At 44.1% G+C, this 25015-nt stretch overlaps 2 protein-coding genes across 7 annotated transcripts in view; one reads left to right on the plus strand and one right to left on the minus strand.

Annotated features, from left to right (window-relative positions):
• The window catches only part of NKAIN3 (sodium/potassium transporting ATPase interacting 3), a 663159-nt gene that overhangs the window by 13866 nt on the left and 624278 nt on the right, over positions 1–25015 (minus strand). For 2 of the 6 annotated variants that reach the window (XM_073331058.2, XM_073331059.2), the window contains exon 6: positions 432–6628. The exons of 1 other annotated variant lie outside the window; for it this stretch is intronic. In XM_073331058.2, the coding sequence (XP_073187159.1) occupies positions 6615–6628 (14 nt within the window). In that variant the 3' untranslated portion in view covers positions 432–6614. Of the gene's footprint in view, positions 1–431; positions 6629–21815; positions 21962–25015 lie in introns of those variants that run through there. 3 more of the 6 variants (XM_073331054.2, XM_073331050.2, XM_073331060.2) reach the window with 3 other exon arrangements.
• LOC140906675 (uncharacterized) lies at positions 16530–21346 on the plus strand. The gene is made up of 2 exons (XM_073331049.2): positions 16530–16785; positions 17465–21346. Exons 1-2 carry the CDS (start codon positions 16596–16598, stop codon positions 17992–17994), a joined length of 720 nt encoding a protein of 239 aa, XP_073187150.1. The 5' UTR covers positions 16530–16595; the 3' UTR covers positions 17995–21346.

Raw genomic sequence — 25015 nt, forward strand, 5'->3', positions numbered from 1 at the left:
CATTTAGCTCTGAGAAACTAAGTATTTGTAAACATACTGAACCACACACAGCTCATCAGTTCAGCTGGTAACCACTTTCTAGTTCAATGTACAATTTATTCATAATGGAAAAGAATAATCCAGCTACTGCTTGTGTACTGTGATCTGTACCTAGACTCAACGGTTACTTAGAGAAGTAAAAATATGTTCTAAGTATTTCTAGCCATAAAACTTTCAGGTCACATTAAAATGTGAGTATAACATGTGTATATATTATACATATACATGGCTGGAATCTAGTCGAAGTTACACCACTGTAAATCCAGAGTATTTCCCATTACTGAAACGGAAGAAGCAGTGCCAGATAGTGCTTGGAATTAATAAGATTATATGCTTCCAATTAATGGAGACCTAGCAGCTCCGAATTTCCTATAAAGCAAGATAACACATAGTGAACGTACTCCACAGTGAAGATTTTTATGGGACAGTATAAATTCTGACTGGAAGAAAACATCACATTGACAATATATTTACTATAAAACTCCACACGTTCCATTGTCAAAATGAGCAATACACACTTTGTTGTATTTCTGCTTTAAGCAGGCAGTGCAAGAACAAAAGCTTCCACCATGTGTTGTGAGCTGACAGCACCCTGTCTGCATTATATCAGCCGGTGCCACTAGAAAGATGCGTTACTTTTCTTTTCCCCACTTTCAGCAGAACATACACAATGCACTAGGTACTTCTGGCATTAGCCAGAAGATGGCACAGTTAGTACAGTGTAACAGCAAGCAAACTGGCATTCTGTCGCTCATATACCTTTCCATACTATAATTTATAGTCATTACTTTGCCATTGAAATTCTTGGACCAAAGCCATGTTAAAAAACACACACACCATAACCAACAACAATTTTAAAGATTCAATTTTGTGTGTGTATTTCATTAACTGCAGCAAACAATCTTATGCAGCAGGCTCCTACCTGGTGAGATTAAAAATGGGATTGAAGTGGGGTTTAACCAGAACAGCGACAACTTTAGCTGGAACACCAAAGTTATATTTTGCCATCGTCAGTGTGTCAGAAACTCATTTCCTGAGAGCAGCTTATGCCTTTGGCTAGCTGGAATAGACAAGGCCAGGGTCTCAGAGAGCCTCCAAACATAAAATTCAGCATTCAAGGACATCCTGTGAGTATAGGTTACTCACTGGTGATGGCACCTAGCTCTAGAAACTAGTGACTAGATTACACTAAGCCATGCATGTCATTTTTTTTTACTGGTGATCAGTAAAGATCCTCATCCCTTTTTAAGTCCCCCTTGCACTGCTGGAGCATACCATACTAGAGTGGTGCAAGGGGAAATTAAAGCTCCCTCAAAGCATCAGCTGAAGATTCCCTGAGTGCAGAAGAATCCTGAACCAGCCCCGCCTCCCCGCCCCCAGCCCCACTGACATAGGGTCTAAATTCTTAGGGCAACTGAGTCTGCTCTGATTTATGCTGGGGGCTGTGGCAGACCTGAGGATCAGGGGAGTGTACAGATGGTAGAAAATCACCTAGGTTTTTAGTATGTTACTAATATCATAGTGTGGTTGCTTAAATGAGTTGCTACAGGACTGAATTCTTCACTGCCGTGCATTGGTTTTGGCTACAGATACTGCAGCACAGGTGATTTCATGTAATCACTCTGTAGCGGTAAACAAAATATATCCTTTATTCTACTTAACACTATGAGCCAACATTTGCACTGATTTATACCCCATAAGAACCGATTGGCTTACATATAACATGCCTTTCACTTCAAGCATGTCACATGCTAGGAAATGCTGTCACTCCTCCATCAACATGATACCACATGAATTGATCGGGTATACTATTTTCCTGTAACAACTGGGAATAGGTTAATGGTAGTGTCTTTGAGCCAAATTAATCTCAGGTGAAACTCTAACAAGTTCAGTGGGTTTAGCCTGGGACACACGTGTCCAAAAGCATTTTGAAAACATGCCTTTATACGACTGGAATTAAGTAACTAGGGAACTGTGGGAAAACAGCTCATGCACTGTGATGTCAGTTACACTGTTCAATAATTCTTTGTGGTGCTAGCAATAGAATGAGAACATCAGTGGCTTCTCAGCAGTGTTTGGGACATAGCTGTTATTTAGTGGTACTCGCTCCCAATTATGGTGCTAGTCTTGAATGGCAACAGACATGCAATGGCAATTATTCCCTGAAGACCTACAACAAGGAAGCACTTCACATGCTCTCCTGTAATGCTAAGCGGAACTGATGAGCAGATGCAAGTGAAAGTTGGGGAGTAGGGATTAGATCCAGATGTTTCATTTGTTTAAAAATAAAGACCCCTGTAAACATAAACATTACACATAATGGACATGCAAGAAACAGAAATTACAGTGAAAAGTACAATCATTTGTAAACAGTCAGCCAAACAGTGAGGTAAAGAGCACACCTTAGAAAAGGCTGTCAAATAACAATCAATACAAATATCTATGCAGTTAGAAGGCAGACAAGATGCCCGTGGCCAAATTCATCCCTCTATAACCCTTGTGACTTCACTGGAGTTACACCTGAAATTTGATCATTTATTACTGTTTTTTCCAGCCCAGATCCTTTGCTTTATGTTACTCCGCTATCTGTCTCACTCTGAAATGTGGGAAGAAAACAGGAGGCAGGCTGTCCAGTTTGTCTGCTCTGTACACTGCCTTTGGTTTCATTGCAAATAGTCAGCCTTACTAATGAGCACTATGCAATGGAATCATTTTACATGGCTATATTTCTCAGCATCATAACAGTGTTATTGGCACCCTCGTCCAGATAAATGTCACAATACAAATATAGATTATATAGTAATTTAGATATATCAGAGAAGTACTGAGTATTGAAGGACGAAAGAACTGACAAAGCAAATGTGATGGAAATATATTTAAATGCTATTTCATCTAGATAGGCGTCTTTGTCACAGATAAATGCACTTAAAACATACACTGAACTTTCCCATCTGTAAAATGAGGCTACTACTACGTACATACCTGTCTCACAAGGCTGTTGAGGAGACTAATTTGTTAAACAATTTGAACATGTGAAGCACTACAATGATTAATATACTATGGGGGGATACATCAGAAGATCAGAATTTTGGAAAAATAAAATTCTGATTTCGGGAGATATTTCTGAATTTTAGATATTTCAAAATGTTTAAGTTATTGATAATTGGAGTTTATCTGCAAATAAGTACTAATTATTATTATTAAGGTAGATAAAAAGGTTAGCCAACAGGTGGTAAATTATAGCAAAGACATGCACAAGGAACACATGAATGGCTGACTGCCATTAACTTCCACTGACTTCAATGAGATTTGAGAGTGCTGAGAACTTTGCAGGGTTTAACCCCAAATACGTAAATGATGAATGAGGGTCTGGAGACAACGTGGGTGAGGTAGTATCTTCCACTGGACCAACTTCTGTTGGTGAAAGAGACAAGCTTTTGAGCTACACAGAGCTCTTCTTCACCAACAGAAGTTGGTCCAATAAAAGATATTACCTTGCCCTCCTTGCCTTTCTAATATTTTGGGACTATCACAATTATAACAACACTGTAAATGATCTGGAGTGAAGACTTTTAAACAAGCGGTTTCTGGCTGAAGATTTTATATGCTGGATAAGAGCTGAAGTGTTTTCTCACAGAAGGTATGTAGAAATGGGGTATGTAAATATTGAGTCTTTTGCTGTGTTGGAAGAAAACTTATTCACTGCAAAAAACAGCTCCCAGCTTGTAATTTATTATAATTAAACTAAATGAGACTAATTCTAGAAGGAGGCAAGCCAATTAGTTTGGGATGTCAATTTTGTTTGCCACTGTCAAACACTGTTATAGGACCTTGATAGATTGCTGGGTTGTTTTTTTTTAATCAGATAAACCTAAAGTGAAAGGAAATTAAACAGCCTGGCTCAGAGAGGCATACAGTGCTTGCCATTAAAAATTCAGAGTTTGTTACTGGTGGTATTTGAGATGACCAACTTTCCCCTTCACTTAGGGTAGGAAATAAATGTTGCGACTGGAGGGTATGTCTACACTGCAGTCAAAGGTGTGGCCTTGACTGCGCTGCTGGGGGCATGTAGGGTATGTGTAGCTAAACACTGCAGCAAAAGCAGCTCCCGCCACTCCCTGGGATGGGCAAAGGCTCCGGCCGCAGGGAGGAACTGTAGGAATATATGCTGAACGCCCCTGTGTGTGCAGAGCAGGGGAAAAGTGGAGTATTCAGGCACGTAAACAAGTTTTAACAAAACTTTTTCAAAAAAAATCCTCGACTCTGAAGTGCACTGACATAGATAAGAGAAAGCTGTAGGCATCTGTTAGCTGTATCATATGCTTATAGGTTGTTATGTAAGGCTGTATGTATAAGAAACTAAATCACGCGCACCGGTACACACTCAAACAATAAACTCTACCGAGGGCCATTTTGTCAAATATAAGTGATTTACAAATATTAACTGTTCTGCAGTTTGGTCTTCTGAGGTCCAGCTGTGGTGTCTCAAAAATGACAGAGTTCTCCTATTAGTTTTGTGACAAACTACCCATTTTTGACATTCTCAGAAGACTAGGAGTTCAAGACAGGGCAGACCAAGTATCTGGCATCAGGGTGCAGCAGGGAACAACAGAAGAACACAGAGACTCAGAGAAATGTGGTATTATCTTTTGCACAAAGTATCCTCTTTTTTGGCACTATTTGACTTCTAGCGCTGCATACTGTCCTGTACTGCCTAGTCACAGAAAATACTGACACGTGATTTTATTGCATTGTCATTCTTGCTTGTTCTTGGCTTGGCAGTTGTTTCGTACATAGTTTCAGGAAAAAGTAGCCTACGTGAAATTACGGCAAGATCTATTTCTTCACAAAAGACAGTGTGATCTTTGGTTGAGCTGAATGTGAAAAGAGGGCAAGCACCACAAGACCTTCTGGGCTCAACAATCTAAAAATGATGGACAGCATTGTGTTTGCTGACTTTTTGATTAGGTTCTTGTTGGTAAATAGCACAAGTATAGTTTCCAATGTAAAGAACCAAGGCAAGCTTTAGTCTAGTTGTAATCTGTCAGTAACAGAAAATGCAAGTGAAGTAAGCTTCACATAAGACAATTAGTTGAGGGGCTGTATGCCTCAGCCCATTGATGATGGGCAAGAAATCATTAGCATCTGAAGACTCTTTGTGGCTTATATGGAAGAACCTGGTGGCCTCGGTCCAGTTCCTAATGGACAGGTGCAGGTGTGCACATCACAAATACCATCCCTCCTGACAGTTTCATCAAAGAAGTAACAAACTGAGTAAGCACAAAGATGGAAGTGCTCTCACAGCCCTACAGGTTTTTCTTCCAAAACTTGAGGCTGATTGGCAGACCTTTCTGAGGAAGCTTGTGATGCTGTCTCCGAGGGAGTACTGGTTCCATGGAGGGAGTACTGGTTCCATGGAGAGGCAGAGGACTTCCCTCTCTCAGCCTTGTATCATATGCAATATTCTAAATAGTAATTAATAAAAAAGAAATTATGAAAAAAGTCTTGCGAAAAAGACTGCCAACTCCCCACAGAAAATAGCTTTTGCGTATGACTTTTCTTTTTATACTGGTGGTGACTGAATATAAAACAAAATGCCGCACAGTTACATACATGTCCTTTTTCGATAAGTATTTACAGAAAATTTTACAAACTTTTATACACATTTTCATATCCAGATCTTCTTGTTTACTTTTAAATGAAGAACAAAATTCACCCCAGAGACTCCTAAGGCTGTAGATGGTGCCTATATTGTACATTCATGCTTGGCTTCTTCCTGGGAAGAGGGGAAAAGAGTAAAAAAAATGTGCAAATTACAGACATCTAAAAGAGCCCTGCTTTTAAGGGTTCTTGGAGACTGACATCAATAGAGAACATCCATTTCACTTCTCTTCAACTCACAGACAACTACTGTTTGTGGGTGCAGGGGAGGAGACGAAAAGAGGGAGAAGAAACCATATATGAATTGGAATATTTAGACAAGCATATTGGTAATTAGGACATCTGGAAAAGAAGAATTATTTATCAGTTTCTACTACTTACAGTAGCTCAACCAACATTAGGTGCAGACTTTGTGAATGTCTGATACATTATTGAAGACAGTCCATATTACACTATAGGTGTCTAACCCCTGACGTATTCTGGAGTCATATTATCATTTACCAACACTATCTTTGTCAGGCACAGTATGATTGTATCAGTCCAGAAATACTGAGTTTCTTGAGAAACACACATTTTTCTCTCAGAATTTTCACAGGTTGATTTGTTTTCATGCCTTAACACTAGGTATTGTAAAAAAACAAAATTAAAAAAAGAAAACAATTTACAATTTACAAGTGTCCATATAAGTAAATAATTTAAAAAATCCAATATCATCTACAAGTATCCATCTAATGGCAATGCTGATAATGATACTGAGGCTGCGACTGAAGGATTCAGTCACACTGGGAAGAGCAATCCACACACTCTGTGAGAAATATAGGACATGTCTCTTCTGTGATAACGGTTCACAAAGTTGGTCTTTTCTTCTGAAGTCTGTTTCTTCAGCAACAGCAGCAGTGCTGAGTCAATGTTCATTACTTAGTTCGACCTGTAAAGAGATATGAATTACTAATCTATCAACAAGATGCTAACAGACCTCTGGGTGTTCATTTCCTATGTTGGTGGTGACCAAGTATAAGGTCACAATTGAATAGGCTCCTAGGAACAGAGAAAATACTGACTGCATGGCCGCATGCCTAGGAAGCATTTGTGGCAGTTTTGAAGGAGACTCCCTCCCCTCCCATTCTCTCCTTTGGTTAAAGGGCGTGTGTGTGTGTGCCATGATGGTGACAGAAGCTGGAGAAAGCATTGCACCTGGTAAGGTGTCAGAAGCTGTCAGAATGATGGATTTCCCTCGGCTTCATTATATTAAATGAATCATATTTTTGTATGCTGGCTCATGACACTCTCATCTGACCTGGTTATGGCAAATACATCTGAACTGGATCCACATACGACTTTGGTTCACAGCCATATGTCAGCTGAGTTTGTGAATCCGCACATACCATCCCTCTGACCATGTTTTATCAATCACTGTATTCTGGGACCATTCGTGTGGTTATTTTATATTGATTCACAGTGCCTGGAGGATGTGCACAGTGTAGTGTCAGAAGCAGGTGTGATAGTCCTGATTCACAGAGAGTTGTGAAGGAGGAAGGCCAGCTAACCTGGTTACATGAGCATAGTCAGGGGTCCTATCCACACAGCAAAATAGAGAGTTATGATTATGGGGGCAGGTAAAACTTTGGTTTTTTTTATTTTAAATATACTACCTTCCCACGCCCCTTACCAAAACTTTCTGTCTCCTCACCCAACTAACTTAAGCAAGGGTATGTCTACACTACGGAATAAGGTCGAATTTATAGAAGTTGGTTTTTTAGAAATCGGTTTTATATATTCGAGTGTGTGTGTCCCCACAGAAAATGCTCTAAGTGCATTAAGTGCATTAACTCGGCGGAGTGCTTCCACAGAACCGAGGCTAGAGTCGACTTCCGGAGTGTTGCACTGTGGGTAGCTATCCCACAGTTCCCGCAGTCTCCGCTGCCCATTGGAATTCTGGATTGAGATCCCAATGCCTGATGGGGCAAAACATTGTCGCGGGTGGTTCTGGGTACATACCCAGGCCCCCGTTCCCTCCCTCCCTCCGTGAAAGCAAGGACAGACAATCGTTTCGCACCTTTTTTCCTGAGTTACCTGTGCAGACGCCATACCACGGCAAGCATGGAGCCCGCTCAGGTAACCATCACCGTATGTCTCCTGGGTGCTGGCAGACGCGGTACGGTGTTGCTACACAGTAGCAGCAACCCCTTGCCTTGTGGCAGCAGACGGTGTAATATGACTGGTAGCCATCATCGTCGTGTCCGAGGTGCTCCTGGCCATGTCGGCTGGGAGCTCCTGGGCAGACATGGGTGCAGGGACTAAATTTGGAGTGACTTGACCAGGTCATTCTCTTTAGTCCTGCAGTCAGTCCTATTGAACCGTCTTATGGTGAGCAGGCAGGCGATACGGATTGCTAGCAGTTGTACTGTACCATCTTCTGCCGGGCAGGCAAGAGATGAGGATGGCTAGCAGTCGTACTGTACCATCTTCTGCCGAGCAGCCATGAGATGTGGATGGCATGCAGTCCTTCTGCATCGTCTGCTGCCAGCCAAAGATGTAAAAGATAGATGGAGATGGATAGATGGATCAAAACAAGAAATAGACCAGATTTGTTTTGTACTCATTTGCTTCCCCCCCTCCCCTGTCTAGGGGACTCATTCCTCTAGGTCACACTGTTGTCACTCACAGAGAAGGTGCAGCGAGGTAAATCTAGCCATGTATCAATCAGAGGCCAGGCTAACCTCCTTGTTCCAATAAGAACAATAACTTAGGTGCATCATTTCTTATTGAAACCCTCCATGAAGTCCTGCCTGAAATACTCCTTGATGTAAAGCCACCCCCTTTGTTGATTTTAGATCTCTGAATCCAACCCTGTAAGCCATGTCGTCAGTCGCCCCTCCCTCCATCAGAGCAACGGAAGACAATCGTTCCATGCCTTTTTTCTGTGCGGACGCCATACCAAGGCAAGCATGGAGGCCGCTCAGCTCACTTTGGCAATTAGGAGCACATTCAACACCACACGCAGTATATCCAGCAGTATATGCAGCACCAGAACCTGGCAAAGCGATACCGGGCGAGGAGGCGATGTCAGCGTGGTCACGGTGAGTGATCAGGACATGGACACAGATTTCTCTGAAAGCATGGGCCCTGACAATGCATGCATCATGGTGCTAATGGGGCAGGTTCATGCTGTGGAACGCCGATTCTGGGCTCGGGAAACAAGCACAGACTGGTGGGATCACATAGTGTTGCAGGTCTGGGACGATTCCCAGTGGCTGCGAAACTTTCGCATGCGTAAGGGCACTTTCATGGAACTTTGTGACTTGCTTTCCCCTGCCCTGAAGCGCATGAATACCAAGATGAGAGCAGCCCTCACAGTTGAGAAGCGAGTGGTGATAGCCCTGTGGAAGCTTGCAACGCCAGACAGTTACCGGTCAGTTGGGAATCAATTTGGAGTGGGCAAATCTACTGTTGGGGCTGCTGTGATGCAAGTAGCCCACGCAATCAAAGATCTGCTGATATCAAGGGTAGTGACCCTGGGAAATGTGCAGGTCATAGTGGATGGCTTTGCTGCAATGGGATTCCCTAACTGTGGTGGGGCCATAGACGGAACCCATATCCCTATCTTGGCACCGGAGCACCAAGCCGCCGAGTACATAAACCGCAAGGGGTACTTTTCAATAATGCTGCAAGCTCTGGTGGATCACAAGGGACGTTTCACCAACATCAACGTGGGATGGCCAGGAAAGGTACATGACGCTCGCATCTTCAGGAACTCTGGTCTGTTTCAAAAGCTGCAGGAAGGGACTTTATTCCCAGACCAGAAAATAACTGTTGGGGATGTTGAAATGCCTATAGCTATCCTTGGGGACCCAGCCTACCCCTTAATGCCATGGCTCATGAAGCCATACACAGGCAGCCTGGACAGTAGTCAGGAGCTGTTCAACTACAGGCTGAGCAAGTGCAGAATGGTGGTAGAATGTGCATTTGGACGTTTAAAGGCGCGCTGGCGCAGTTTACTGACTCGCTTAGACCTCAGCGAAACCAATATTCCTACTGTTATTACTGCTTGCTGTGTGCTCCACAATATCTGTGAGAGTAAGGGGGAGACGTTTATGGCGGGGTGTGAGGTTGAGGCAAATCGCCTAGCTGCTGGTTACGCGCAGCCAGACACCAGGGCGGTTAGAAGAGCACAGGAGGGTGCGGTACGCATCAGAGAAGCTTTGAAAACCAGTTTCATGACTGGCCAGGCTACGGTGTGAAAGTTCTGTTTGTTTCTCCTTGATGAAACCCCCCGCCCCTTGGTTCACTCTACTTCCCTGTAAGCTAACCACCCTCCCCTCCTCCCTTCGACCAAAGTCATTGTTGCTTCACATTCATGCATTCTTTATTCATTCATCACACAAATAGGGGGATGACTACCAAGGTAGCCCAGGAGGGGTGGTGGAGGAGAGAAGGAAAATGCCACACAGCACTTTAAAAGTTTACAACTTTAAAATTTATTGAATGCCAGACTTCTTTTTTTGGGGCAATCCTCTGTGGCGGAGTTGCTGGTTGGCTGGTGGCCCCCCCCACCGCGTTCTTGGGCATCTGAGTGTGGAGGCTATGGAACTTGGGGAGGAGGGCGGTTGGTTACACAAGGGCTGTAGTGGCAGTCTGTGCTCCAGCTGCCTTTGCTGCAGCTCAACCATACACTGGAGCATACTGGTTTGGTCCTCCAGCAGCCTCAGCATTGAATCCTGCCTCCTCTCATCATGCTGCTGCCACATTTGAGCTTCAGCCCTGTCTTCAGCCCACCTCTTACACTCTTCAGCCTGCCACCTCTCCTCCTTTTTTCAAAAACCACACACACAAACTCACTCTTTGTGTATGTGGTTTTTGGAAAAAAAGGGGGGGGAGTGAGAAAACCTGCATTAGTGCTGGAAATGGCCCACCTTGATTATCATACACATTGTAAAGAGAGTGGTCACTTTGGATGGGCTATTACCAGCAGGAGAATGAGTTTGTGTGTGGGGGGGCGGAGGGTGAGAAAACCTGGATTTGTGCTGGAAATGGCCCAACTTGATTATCATTCACATTGTAAGGAGAGTGATCACTTTAGATAAGCTATTACCAGCAGGAGAGTGGGGTGGGGGGAGGTATTTTTTCATGCTTTGTGTGTATAAAAAGATCTTCTACACTTTCCACAGTATGCATCCGATGAAGTGAGCTGTAGCTCATGAAAGCTTATGCTCAAATAAATTGGTTAGTCTCTAAGGTGCCACAAGTACTCCTTTTCTTTTTGCGAATACAGACTAACACGGCTGTTACTCTGAAACTTGCTATTAACATTATATACATAGCACATGTGCTTTCGTTACAAGGTCACATTTTGCCTCCCCCCACCGCGTGGCTACCCCCTCAACCCTTCCCCCTCCCCGTGGCTAACAGCGGGGAACATTTCTGTTTAGCCACAGGCAAACAGCCCAGCAGGAACGGGCTCCTCTGAGTGTCCCCTGAAGAAAAGCACTCTATTTCAACCAGGTGACCATGAATTATATCTCACTCTCCTGAGGATAACACAGAGAGATAAAGAACGGATGTTGTTTGAACGCCAGCAAACATACACTGCAATGCTTTGTTGTACAATGATTCCTGAGTACGCGTTACTGGCCTGGAGTGGTAAAGTGTCCTACCATGAAGGACGCAATAAGGCTGCCCTCCCCAGAAACCTTCTGCAAAGGCTTTGGGAGTACATCCAGGAGAGCCGCGAATGCCAGGGCAAAGTAATCCTTTCACATGCTTGCTTTTAAACCATGTATAGTATTTTAAAAGGTACACTCACCAGAGGTCCCTTCTCTGCCTGCTGGGTCCAGGAAGCAGCCTTGGGTGGGTTCAGGGGGTACTGGCTCCAGGTCCAGGGTGAGAAACAGTTCCTGGCTGTTGGGAAAACCGGTTTCTCTGCTTGCTTGCTGTGAGCTATCTACAACTTCATCATCATCATCATCATCTTCTTCGTCCCCAAAATCTGCTTCCGTGTTGCCTCCATCTCCATTGAAGGAGTCAAATAACACGGCTGGGGTAGTGGTGGCTGAACCCCCTAAAATGGCATTCAGCTCATCATAGAAGCGGCATGTTTGGGGCTCTGACCCGGAGCGGCTGTTCGCCTCTCTGGTTTTCTGGTAGGCTTGCCTCAGCTCCTTCAGTTTCACGCGGCACTGCTTCGGGTCCCTGTTATGGCCTCTGTCCTTCATGCCCTGAGAGATTTTGACAAAGGTTTTGGCATTTCGAAAACTGGAACGGAGTTCCAATAGCACGGATTCCTCTCCCCAAACAGCGATCAGATCCCGTACCTCCCGTTCGGTCCATGCTGGAGCTCTTTTGCGATTCTGGGACTCCATCATGGTCACCTCTGCTGATGAGCTCTGCATGGTCACCTGCAGCTTGCCATGCTGGCCAAACAGGAAATGAGATTCAAAAGTTCACGGTTCTTTTCCTGTCTACCTGGCCAGTGCATCTGAGTTGAGAGTGCTGTCCAGAGCGGTCACAATGGAGCACTCTGGGATAGCTCCCAGAGGCCAATACCATCGAATTGTGTCCACAGTACCCCAAATTCGAGCCGGCAAGGCCGATTTAAGCGCTAATCCACTTGTCAGGGGTGGAGTAAGGAAATCGATTTTAAGAGCCCTTTAAGTCGAAATAAATGGCTTCATCGTGTGGCCGGGTGCAGGTTTACATCGATTTAACGCTGCTAAATTCAACCTAAAGTCCTAGTGTAGACCAGGGCCTAGAGCTTAATGCTGCCCTAGAACTGTGTGAAAATGTAATGTCCCTTCAGCCTGATGATCCCCTTTATAAGCTGTTTACTTTTGCTTCCAAAGAGAACACATTCATATTTTCCTCTCCCTCCCTTGTCCATTTTTTTCCTTATTTCATCTCTGTGTTGTCTCCTCCTTTACTTCTGCACATCTTCACCTAGACTGTAACCACCTCAGGGCAAAGAATGTGTCTGTACTGTAGAGTGCCAGGCAAACAAACAATAAACTGACAAGCTATGCTCATTTATTTGTGCACAAAGAAATGCTTCCTAGGAGAAGGCATTTAACTTTAGCATCTCTTCAGGGGTGAAAAGGACAACTATTCTTAGACTTGCTAATCATTAATAATTATGGGAGCCCTGGACAGATACTATAATATGGCCTATGCATATACAAGAAAATGAATTATCCACAGCTGACTAAAGATCTCTTTCACAGTTTCGATAAGGCCATAGAACTTTGCATGTTTGAAGTCCTATGCTTTGTTAATCTCTCAGAATCCATGGAAGTCTTATAATGTGACTCCCAGGTACTGAGCAGGACAATTCACAAATAGAGAAGAGGTTGTGATTTGCTGTTCAGTAGGAGTTGATCAAACTGATTCAGAAAAGTTTAGGAACCTACCTATTCCCTGGTATTTTACTACCCACCACAGAAGGAAGAGCGGGTAATTCTACAATACTTTCTTAACCAAATGCCTACAAAATAAATCCCACTGATATGACAAGTGGGGAGAGAACTGAATGCCCAACCTGGCTATAATCTATAAAAAGAGTCACATTTTTACTTTTCCTCAGGAGTGAAATGATGAAGACAGTAAAAGACACATAAATGGATTAAGAGCCTTCATAAAAGTTAACAAGTATCTTTCTTGTTCATCTGCAACTTCCAAGTGAAAAGAAATGGAGTTTTTCACAGTTTGGATACTGAAAAGCTCATTCCTCAAGAGGACTGTGGTATTCCTGGACATCTACAATTGATATAGATAGCAATTTACTGAAAGACAACAAGCAGGCAGGTTGATGCACTGCAGACAGATAGCATTTGCAAACCAATGGATAGCACAGTTCAGTGACTATCCAAATTGTCTCCTGAAGCTTGGCTTTTAATTCAAATTTACCTTGATCATTGACATTCTTCTTCCCCCCTTGTTTAAGCAAAGATCCTATTTGTACTTTGCCATTACTTAAAACCACAATATCACTGAATACGTTTATTATTGCTTTATACTCCACAGCTGCAGGGCTGCCAGCTGTGATCTTGTTAGGTCTCACAAGTTAACCCAAGCAGGACCTGGAAAGAATGGGGGACGTCTCCCATTTAGCAGATGCAATTTATGTCCACAAAATTTGCCTACCAACAAAATGAATTCTGAGTGCAAATCTTCATTCAAGTGTCTCTACCTGATCTGAGCTTGGAAACAGGTAATTTGATGTGAACATTCTCAAATTTTTGCCCCTAATTCATGGAATCCTAGAATATCAGGGTTGGAAGGGACCTGAGGAGATCATCTAGTCTAACCCCCTGCCCAGAGCAGGACCAATCCCCAACTAAATCATCCCAGCCAGGGCTTTGTCAAGCCTGACCTTAAAAACTTCTAAGGAAGGGGATTCCACCACCTCCCGAGGTAACGCATTCCAGTGTTTCACCACCCTCCTAGTGAAAAAGTTTTTCCTAATATCCAACCTAAATCTCCCCCACTGCAACTTGAGACCATTACTCCTTGTCCTGTCATCTGCTAAAACTGAGAATAGTCTAGATCTATCCTCTTTGGATCCACCTTTCAGGTAGTTAAAAGCAGCTATCAAATCCCTTGGCAACAAGGGAGGCTTCACCACCCTCCTAGTGAAAAAGTTTTTCCTAATATCCAACCTAAACCTCCCCCACTGCTTTTCCTAATATCCCACCTAAACCATTACTCCTTGTTCTCTCATCTGGTACCACGGAGAACAGTCTAGATCCATCCTCTTTAGAACCCCCTTTCAGGTAGCTGAAAGCAGCTATCAAATTCCCCCTCATTCTTTTCTTCTGCAGACTAAACATCCCCAGTTCCCTCAGCCTCTCCTCATAAGTCATGTGTTCCAGTCCCCTAATAATTTGTGTTGTCCTCCGCTGAACTCTTTCCAATTCTTCCACATCCTTCTTGTAGTGTGGGGCCCAAAACTGGACACAGTACTCCGGATGGGGCCTCACCAATGCCAAATAGAGGGGAATGATTCCATCCCTCGATCTGCTGGCAATGCTCCTACTTATGCAGCCCAAAATGCTGTTAGCCTTCTTGGCAACAAGGGCACACTGTTGACTCATATCCAGCTTCTCATCCACTGTAACCCCAAGGTCCTTTTCTGCAGAACTGCTGCCTAGCCACTTGGTCCCTAGTCTGTAGCACTGCATGAGATTCTTCTGTCCTAAGTGCAGGACTCTGCACTTGTCCTTGTTGAACCTCATCAGATTTCTTTCGGCCCAATCCTCTAATTTTTCTAGGTCCCTCTGTATCCTATCCCTACCCTCCAGTGTATCTACCTCTCCTTCCAGTTTAGTGTCATCTGCAAACTTGCTGAGGGTGCAATCCACACCATCCTCCAGATCTTTAATGAAGATATTGAACAAAACCAGCCCCAGGACCAACCCTTGGGGCACTCCGCTTGATACCGGCTGCCAACTAGACATGGAGCCATTGATCACTACCCATTGAGCCCGATGATCTAGCCAGCTTTCTATCCACCTTATAGTCCATTCATCCAGCCCATACTTCGTTAACTTGCTGGCAAGAACACTGTGGGAGACCATATCAAAAGCTTTGCTAACGTCAAGGAATAACAATAATTCAATTGTAGATGCAAATTTTGCAGACAATCAAAAAGGAAACCTCCTTTTCTGAAAAATTTACCCCCTCATTTCCTTTTTTTTCAGTAATAGTGCACTGGTTAATAAAATATTGGACATCACAATTTTTCCTCTAACCTTTCAGGAAAATTAGTGGTGGTCTTTAAAATCAACATTGATGCAACTCCATAGACTAAAAAGGCAAAGAGCATTTAAAACAGAAATGTAAATATAGCAGCTATGACCTTCTTCCCACTGGATACCCAGGCTATGTTCTTGGTCTCCAATATCTCAATGAGGTATGTCTATACTATGGAGAATATACCAACAAAGCTATGTGCCAACATAACTGTAGTGCAGAGATAGCCTACAATGATGGAAGGGATTTTTTCATTGGTGTAGGAACCACTTCCGCGAATGACAGTAGCTACGTCAACAGAAGCCTTCTCTTGACATAACTGCATATACATTTGAGGTTAGGTTGTCATAGCTATGTTGGTCTTCACACCTCAGAGCTATCTAGGTCTGCTGACCTAACTTTTAAGTGCAAACCAAGCCTCAGGGCATGGCTACACTTGCCAGTTAGAGCGCATTAAAGCAGCCCCGTGTGCCCTAACTCACGACGCATCCATGCTGGCAAGGCATGTAGAGCGCCCTGACTCCGCGGCTGGAGCACTCCTGGTAATCCACCTCCGCAAGAGGCATAACACTTGATGTGCCCTGGCTCAAGCACTGTGGTGCCAGCGTAGATGCCCTGGCCTGTGAATGCGCTCTGATCGGCCTCCAGAAGTGTCCCACCATGCCTGTTCTAGCCACTCTGATCATCACTTTGAACTCTGCCGTGCCCTCAGGTGATCAACCATCAGACCCACTCTTTAAATTCTCTGGGAATTTTGAAAATCCCCTTCCTGTTTGCTCAGCCAGGCATGGAGTGCTCTCAGCGAATCTTTCCAGGTGACCATGCCTCCATGCGCCAGGCAATCCCCAGTATGGAGCAGTGGCAAGGTGCTAGACCTCATCAGTGTTTGGGGGGAGGAAGCTGTCCAGTCCCAGCAGCGCTCCAGCCATAGGAATTATGATACCTTCAGGCAGATATCAAGGGACATGATGGAAAGGGGCCATGACCGGGACGCACTGCAGTGCAGGGTTAAAGTGAAGGAGCTGTGGAATGCCTATCGCAAAGCCTGTGAGGCAAACCACCACTCCGGTGCTGCCCCCATGACCTGCTGTTTCTACAAAGAGCTGGACGCAATACTGGGGGGCGACCCCACCTGCACTCTGATTGATACCACCATGGACACTTCAGAGCCAAGTTCATCAAGGCAGGAGGAGGAGGAGGAAAGCGGGAGCGAGGGTGCTGAGGTGGAGGAAGACACCCTGGCATCCCTAGATGCATGCAGCCAGGAGCTGTTCTCAAGCCAGGAAGGTAGCCAGTCGCAGCGGCTGGTGCTTGGGGAAGGACAAACACCAGAGGACATGCCCGGTAAGGGGCTTTTATTTTGGGAAATAAGTTATTCGGTGTGGGCTCTTGAGGCGAGGAGGGTTAGGGCTGCATGCATACCTAGATGCAGAATAGGGTGTTGATGTGTCTCTCACATCGCGGTAATCAGCCTCAGTAATCTCTTCAAAGGTCTCATTCAGAAGCTGTGCAATGCGCTTGCACAGGTTCCTTGGGAGTGCTACTGTACTCCTTGTCCCAGTCAGGGTAACATGTCCGCGCCACTGTGCCATGAGGGGCGGGGGGACCATTGCTGCAGACAGACAAGCTGCATATGGGCCAGGGCCAGGGCCGAAGCCGCATTGTAGTAGAAGACCCTCCCTTGCTTCCCAGGTCACCGTCGGCAGTGAGACATCTTTGAGGACGAACATCTATGGAAAATGCAGGGAGAGTGTTCAGTATAGGGGCCCCCTGCAGCTATTGGCTCTCCCCAAGACACAGATCCCCAGAGGACAGTTCGGCCATGAAAAAATCAGTCCCCCTTGACCCTGTGCTTACTCATCATTTTGGGGCTCCTGTGGGTTATGTGCACTCGCTTTGGAATGGGCAAATTCTGCTATCGTTAGACTGTGCTTGTCTTTAATAAAGGGCGAATCATTGCTTTGTCTGGTGTGAACAGTGCTGGTGTGAACAATCTGTTAAGTGTTGCATTTTGCCTTTACAGATGCAACCTTGAGATCTCAGCCGTCCGTGTTATCACCAGCCGAAAGACTCCAAAGAATTAGGAAGAGGCCACATGAAAGCAAAAAAGACATGCTGCATGAAGTCATGCAGCAGTCCCTTAACGAAAATCAAAAAGGGCAGGAGCGGTGGGAGAGTGAAAGGAGGATCCGCCAGCAGAATGCGGAATGCCGGCACCAAAGTGCGGAGTGCCGGCAACAAAACACAGAGACGCTGATAAGCATCATGGAACACCAAGCGGACTCGATCCAGGCGCTCATAGCCAGGCAGGTGGCGCACTACCGTGCCCGCCCCTCCCTGCAGCCCTTGTCCCAAAACTCTTTCCCTTGTGCCCCCATGTCACCTCCAACCCACTTTCCCCAAATCCAGGTTCTTATCACCACCAGCTGCCTCCAACACTGTAGCTTCACCACCCAGCCCTGCAACCTACGACCCTTACCCACTGCACTCAACCCCATCACCATGCATTTTAGCCAGTCACTTATTGCACAGCACCCCAGATACGAAGGCTGAGTATGAGAATAGGACATATGCAAATCTGTGATTGAACCATTCCCCCATCCCACCCCATTGCCCTTTCTGTTTCCCAAGCAGTTTTAAATAAATGGCTTTTTTGGCTTTGAAAACATTCTTTATTATTGCATTAAGTAAAAGATACGTTAGCCCAGGAAAGCATCAGGCACAGCAAGTCAGTGTAGCAAGCACAGATTCCTACTAACATTGGAACCACTGCACTTCACTCCCACTCAACATTATTGGTGGCGTTCAGCCTCAATTGGTCCCTCAAGGCATCCCCGATCCTTGAAGCCCCGCACTGGGCCCCTCTAATAGCCCTGCTCTCTGGCTGTTCAAATTCAGCCTCCAGGTGTTGAACCTTTGAGTTCCACTCCTGAGTGACTCTTTCATCCTTCTCTTCACAAATGTTATGGAGGGTACAGCACGCGGATATAACAGTGGGGATATTGTCATCGGCCAGGTCCAGCTTTCCATACAGAGAGCGCCAGTGGCCCTTTAAACGGCCAAAAGCACACTCCGCAGTCATTCTGCACCGACTCAGCCTGTTGTTGAACCACTCCCTGCTGCTGTCAAGGCTCCCTGTGTAGGGTTTCATGAGCCATGGCATTAAAAGGTAAGGGGGTCTCCAAGGATCACAATGGGCATTTTGACTACCCCTATGGTGATCTTCTGGTCTGGGAAAAAAGTCCCAGCTTGCAGCTTCCTGAACAGGCCAGTGTTCTGAAAGATGCGTGCGTCATATACCTTTCTGGGCCAGCCTGCGTTAATGTCAATGAAATGCCCATGGTGATCCACACACACCTGGAGAACCATAGAGAAATACCCCTTCCAATTAACATACGCGGAGGCTAGGTGGGCTGGTGCTAGAATTGGAATATGTGTCCCATCTATCGCCCCTTCGCAGTTAGGGAAACCCATTTGTGCAAAGCCAGCCACAATGTCATGCACGTTACCCAGAGTCTTCTGAGCAGGATGCAATTAATGGCCCTGCAAACTTGCATCAACACGATTCCAACGGTCGACTTTCCTACTCCAAACTGGTTAGCAACCGATCGGTAGCTGTCTGGTGTTGCCAGCTTCCAGATTGCAATAGCCACCCACTTCTCCACCATCAGGGCAGCTCCCAGTCTCATGTCCTTGTGCCGCAGAATGGGGCGAGCTTCTCACACAGTCCCATGAAAGTGGCTTTTCTCATCCGAAAGTTCTGCAGCCACTTCTCATCATCCCAAACTTGCAGGACAATGTGATCCCACCACTCAGGGCTTGTTTCCAGAGCCCAAAAGCAGTGTTCCACGGTGGTGAGAATGTCTGTGAATGCCACAAGCAATCTTGTGTCATATGTGTTACTCGAGTCGATATCGTCGTCGGACTCCTCACTGTCAGTTTGTAGCTTAAGTAACTCGACTGCCAAACATGAAATGCTGGCGAGACTTATCAGCATATTCCTCAGCACTTTGGGGTCCATTCCCGCAGACCGAAAGGAAAGAGAGAGCGCGCAATACAAAAACGTTGAAAGATGACGCCAAATGTGGATGGAAGCACAGAGATTGCTGGGATGAAAACCAATGCATCGCAGGGCATTGGGACAGGACCCAGAATGCCCCACACCTCCCCGCCCCTTCCCACAAGCCACAGCGCCAGAATGGGAAGAGGTGCTCTGTGGGATAGCTGCCCATAATGCACCGCTCCCAATGCCGCTGCAAGTGCTGCAAATGTGGCCACGCCAGCACGATTGCAGCTATCAGTGTGGACACACTGCAGCACTTTCCACACTGCGCTCTCCGAGGGCTGGTTTAACTCACAGCGCTCTACATCTGCAAGTGTAGCCATGCCCTCAGAGTACTTAATAAACCCAGGCCCCTGCCATTCCTCCCACGTCACAGTGCAATAAAAGCATTACTTTATGGCTTATCTGCACTTGAAAGTTATTTCAAGGTAGAGTGTGAATTTAAAGCACAAAAGCTATTCCTGACTAACTTCAAGCATGGACACTCTTATTCAGGAGTAAGAATACCTTGTTTGAGTTTAGATTAATCCAAAATGGATTAAGCTATACTGGAAAAAGGCACTCTTATACCAGAAAAGAGAGTCCACCCTTGGATTTTGTCAGGAATAGTTATTCCAGAGTAGCTAATCCTGAATAGTTATTCCAGAATGACTCCATGTGTAGACAACTTTTTAGTGGAATACTTTTGTAAATGCAGATCCTAGCAATATGATCATAAATGGATCAGTACTTTGCCTTATTAGTTGTCTTAATTTGATACTTCTTCCACTCCCACACTATTAAATTGCAATTGTTTCTTATTCTTTCGGAGCTTTCATAATTCCATACTATATAGACTCTCTGTAACGGTAAAAAAGATTGAAACATTCTTCCTCATGTACATTTCTACAACCAAATGCTGGTGCACTTAAGTGAACATCTATATTTGACAACATTCTAAGAGTAATGAAAACTCAATTCAGATTGCAGGGAGCAAATGTCCAATCCAAACATTGTGTTAGTAACAGTTCTCTTTAAATTAACAGTCTCCCCCTAGATCTCTTTCCAATCCCCCAACACATACACCAGGAAAACAAAAACAATCTGAAAAAGACAGAGGACAGAGAATGATATTTAGATATTTGGTTACCTTTTATTCAGTACTCAGACAAAGTACATTCACCTGCAGAAAAGACAGCACGCCTATCCATTTTTTTGAATATTAATATTTGATAGACATATCTGGTCTGTTAAATGTGTATATAGTGATTTTACTCAATTTAATAAAATCACTAGAAACGACATAAGTGTTGTAATGATGCTCACCCTATAACATGGTGATACCCTGTTAACTAGAAAAGTCTGATAACTATGTACCTGTATAATGCATCTTTAAACAAAAACTAACAGTTATAATGATTGTTTTGTTTCAGTTATTTATATGGCAAGAATTTGTAAACTTATGAAAACATTCTAAATAAATAGTTTTTAAAATGTAACCTTTAATTCTCTTACCAGCTAGTTAAAACACAATAAATTGTGTCACATTAAGTTCGGTTAGTCAGCTGCACTTTGGCTTCATCTTACTATGCATGGAAGATTCTGATGTGAATTTCATGACACACAGGATCAGGACAGCAATTTATAAACACCTGACAAGAATTTTCAAGTGATCTATTTTGCAAATGTACTTTGAAGTGTCCCTCATCTGAAGGTATCTGAGCTTCTGCCAAACTGATGCATTGCTAACATCTGCTAGTGAATAGATTTACCCCAAATACAAAAAAAAAAAAAAAAAAAAGGAACATTTTGGAAGTGTGTCTTTTATGTACTAGAGAATATTTTATTTGAATAAACTATGGAAACAATGGCATTTTAATTGTGGAAGCAAATCACTTGTGGTGAAAAGATAATTGAGTTTTAGTGATGCTCCATGGATTTATCTTGGTGAACTTGCATTGGCTCAGCAAGTCATTTTCTACAGATTAGTCGATGAAACACATTTGGTAGACAGCCAAATCTGGACAAAAATAAGAGTTTCTGCCTCTCCTTTAAGGGTCATTGCATTAAGGCCTAGGCACTGCGGCAGGTGCAGTAATATACTTACACTATTCCTGTTTCCCAGCTGGCAGAGAAGAATTTCTTCCCTTCAGTGTTTCTGAACCCACTGATGCCAACCCCAACACTACATAGTGTAAAAACAAATAAGTCATAATAAAATGAGAAATATCCACTCATTGCTGCTTTGGCGGATTTGAGCCGTAAAGCGTAGCGTGTTTTAGCACGTTTAGTGGTAAATTATAATGAAATCATTAGTAATCTCATGTCAAAACTATTTGAGCAGCAGAGTAGCTTTCAGTCCAGTTAGAAGGATTAATATTGTCCATATGACTGAAACCTTACTTACAGGCTTTAACTCAACATGTTCCAGAGGGTGTTGCCGATAGCAGTATGTGTCAAGTCCGCCTATGAAATCAACTGAAAATACAACAGTTCCAGAAATGAATAAATGGAAATGAAAACACACAAACAGAATTAAAAATGGAAAAAACGATCTGAATAATAAATAATAATAGTAATAAAGAGCATACACACAGAGAAAAAACATCCATGTAAATGAAAAATATTGTGAGACTCGTTTCCAGAGGGCCCTCAACCCAATCTCCTTATGTGCCTGTTTAATTCTGTGCAGGGAGACGTTAGTCTATCACTGACCCAAAGGCTGTGCACTCTAGTGTGTGCATGCTGCCAAAAGGGGATGGTAGTGTTTGCAGTGTGCATGTGGAAGCCACACTGTGGTAATGTGGCCTTTTATTGCCACCGGATCTGATCAAGCAGTTCTTGCTCAGATCAAAACCCTATGGAAAAAGGGGGGGGGGCTGGGGGGGGGGAAGAAGTGAAGGTTTTGGACCCTGTGAGCCAAATTCTGCTTGCAGTTAAACATATACAAATCAATGGAAGTTACATATGTGAGACAGGCAGCAGAGTTTGTCCCTTTATTTGAGGCACTAAAGCGACGAGTGAAGATCAAAAGGCGGCAGAGGCGTCTCTGAACAGCCCTCTTCGGGCAGGTGATCTTGTGAGAAAGCATCTCGCCTTTTCTGTCAAGATTTCTACATCAGAAATAATGGAAGAATATCTGCACTTGAGAGGCCACTAATTCCACTTCTTGTGGTCGTTTATAAATGAGTTCTCATTCAAGTAATTATGTTTGTGTCTTCTAGCTCTTCGTTCTGGCCCCCGGTTCTTTGGTTCCAACACCTACACCAAGCCACATTTTTTCATATTTCTCATTGCTGAGCTCAGAGGGTGGAGATTCAGCTATATCTAGACCACATCTGGGCATCCAGTAGCAGGAAAACAGCAAGAAAGGTGCAGCTCAACTGCTTCAGGGAAAACGTTTCTTTGCTCTGAATTTGTGTGTGATAGTAAGAGTGTGTTCTTGTCTGGAATTGCCTTTTCAATCCCCAGTGCTGATGTGCTCAATTCATAGCACATGAGGATTCTTCAATCAATCACTAGCAAATACTATTATTTGTATTGCTGTAGCATCTATAGGTCCGAATAAAATCAGAACCCTGTGTGCTAAGCACTGTACAGACACAGAGTAAGGCAGGGCTCCAGCTGTCAGCCCCACCTGGGACTGACAACCAACATGCAATGTGAGTAACACTGTGTCTACACAGACACTGTGAAACCATAACCACATCAACCTAAATGCTATACCTGTCTGAAGATGGAGTTGTTAAGTTAATGTAGGGGTGAGTTACATCGATGGGAGCTACATTTTAGTGTAGACACTTACAGAGTTAGGTCCACGTAAGCTGCCTTGCGTTGACATAACTCTGTTGTGTACACCAGGGATAAGACAGACAGAGAAGGCACTGTTATCCCTGTTTTATAGATGAGGAACTGAGATTAAGGGCCTGATCTAAAGCCCACTGAAATCTATGGGAAGACTCCCTTTGCCTTCAGTGGGCTTTCCCATTGAATTTAGGAAGCTCAGCCCAGATTTTTAAAGGTATTTAGGCATTGAGGCACTCAGCATTGCAATGCCTAACTGATTTAGACACCTGCATCTCATTTTCGAAAGGGTTTTAGGCACTTAGAAGCCTAAATCCCATTGACAGTCAATGGGATTTAGACACCTAAGTTCCTACAGTCCTTTTTAAAATGAGATTTAGGGTTCTAAATCAGTGAGAAGTTTCAATGCTGAGTGTACTACACCTAAATACTTTAAAAATCTGAGCCTTGTTAGCTTATCTGTAGAGCCCTACTAAATTCACAGTCATGAAAAATGTATCACGGGTCGTGAAATCTGGTCTCCCCTGTGCAATCTGATCTTTTGTGTGCTTTTACCCTATATTATACGCATTTCACAGTGGAGACCAGCGTTTCTCAAATTGGGGATCCTGACCCAAAAGGGAGTTGCAGCAGGGGGTCGCAAGGTTATTTTAGGGGGGACCTGGTATGGTATTGCCACCCTTATTTCTGTGCTGCCTTCAGAGCTGGGTGGCTGGAGAGCAGAGGCTTTTGGCTGGGTGCCCAGCTCTCAAGACAGTGCCCAGCCAGCAGCAGGGCAGAACTCAGGGTGGCGCCCAGCTCTGAAGGCAGCACTGCTGACAGCAGCAGCGCAGAAGTAAGGGTAGCAGTACCGCAACCCCCCCTCACCCCCCCAATAACTTTGCAATCCCCCACACAATTCCTTTTTGGGTCAGGACTCTATAATGACAACATGGTGAAATTTCAGAGTTCAATAGCTGAAATCATGAAATTTATGATTTTAAAAATCCTATGACTGTGAAATTGACCAAAATGGACCGTGAATTTGGTAGGGCCCTAATTACCTGGGAACTAAACCCAGATATACTGAGTTTCAGTCTAGTGCCTTAGCCACAAGGCCATTGTCTCACAGCTAATTGAGCATCACATCATACTGAGAAAAGCTAACACAGTCAGCGTGCTAGCCAAAGTGTGTCCGCCACTCTTTCACTGTACGGCATTTGTTTTACTTTTCAACCTTTATTCAGACTCTTATAACAAAATACAATACAAACATCCAGAGTGAAAGACAGCAGCAATGGGATGTATCTTTTAAAAGCCTTTTGTTTGTCGACATTTTCAGCTATTTCTTGTATAGGAGTCAAACATAGTACACAACTACCAACTGACCTCTCTGAAGAAATTATGTTCAAAGTAACAATCTCCTTGTGGTCTTCCAGCCTGGCCTTCTCAACCCTCTGAGAAGGATTATTACTCATTGAGGTCATGTGATGGGTGAGGTGCCATAGCTCTATAAGCATATCTTGCTAAACAAAATATTTTTCATATTCAAACACTACAGGAAGGAAACTTGAACTTAGGAAATACATTTCTTTTGGGTAATTCACCTCTTCAGAATCACACAGAATTCCTCTCTCACCAATCACAAACAATCTGCATCCGTAAGCAAAAGGACAACGTAAAACCAGCTAATCTTTCCCTAATATACTTTTGTGTAGAAAACGAGGCTAATGAATATTACTGATTGCC

The sequence above is a fragment of the Lepidochelys kempii genome, chromosome 2 (assembly GCF_965140285.1).
Source record: "Lepidochelys kempii isolate rLepKem1 chromosome 2, rLepKem1.hap1, whole genome shotgun sequence".
Taxonomy (NCBI): Eukaryota; Metazoa; Chordata; order Testudines; family Cheloniidae; genus Lepidochelys; species Lepidochelys kempii.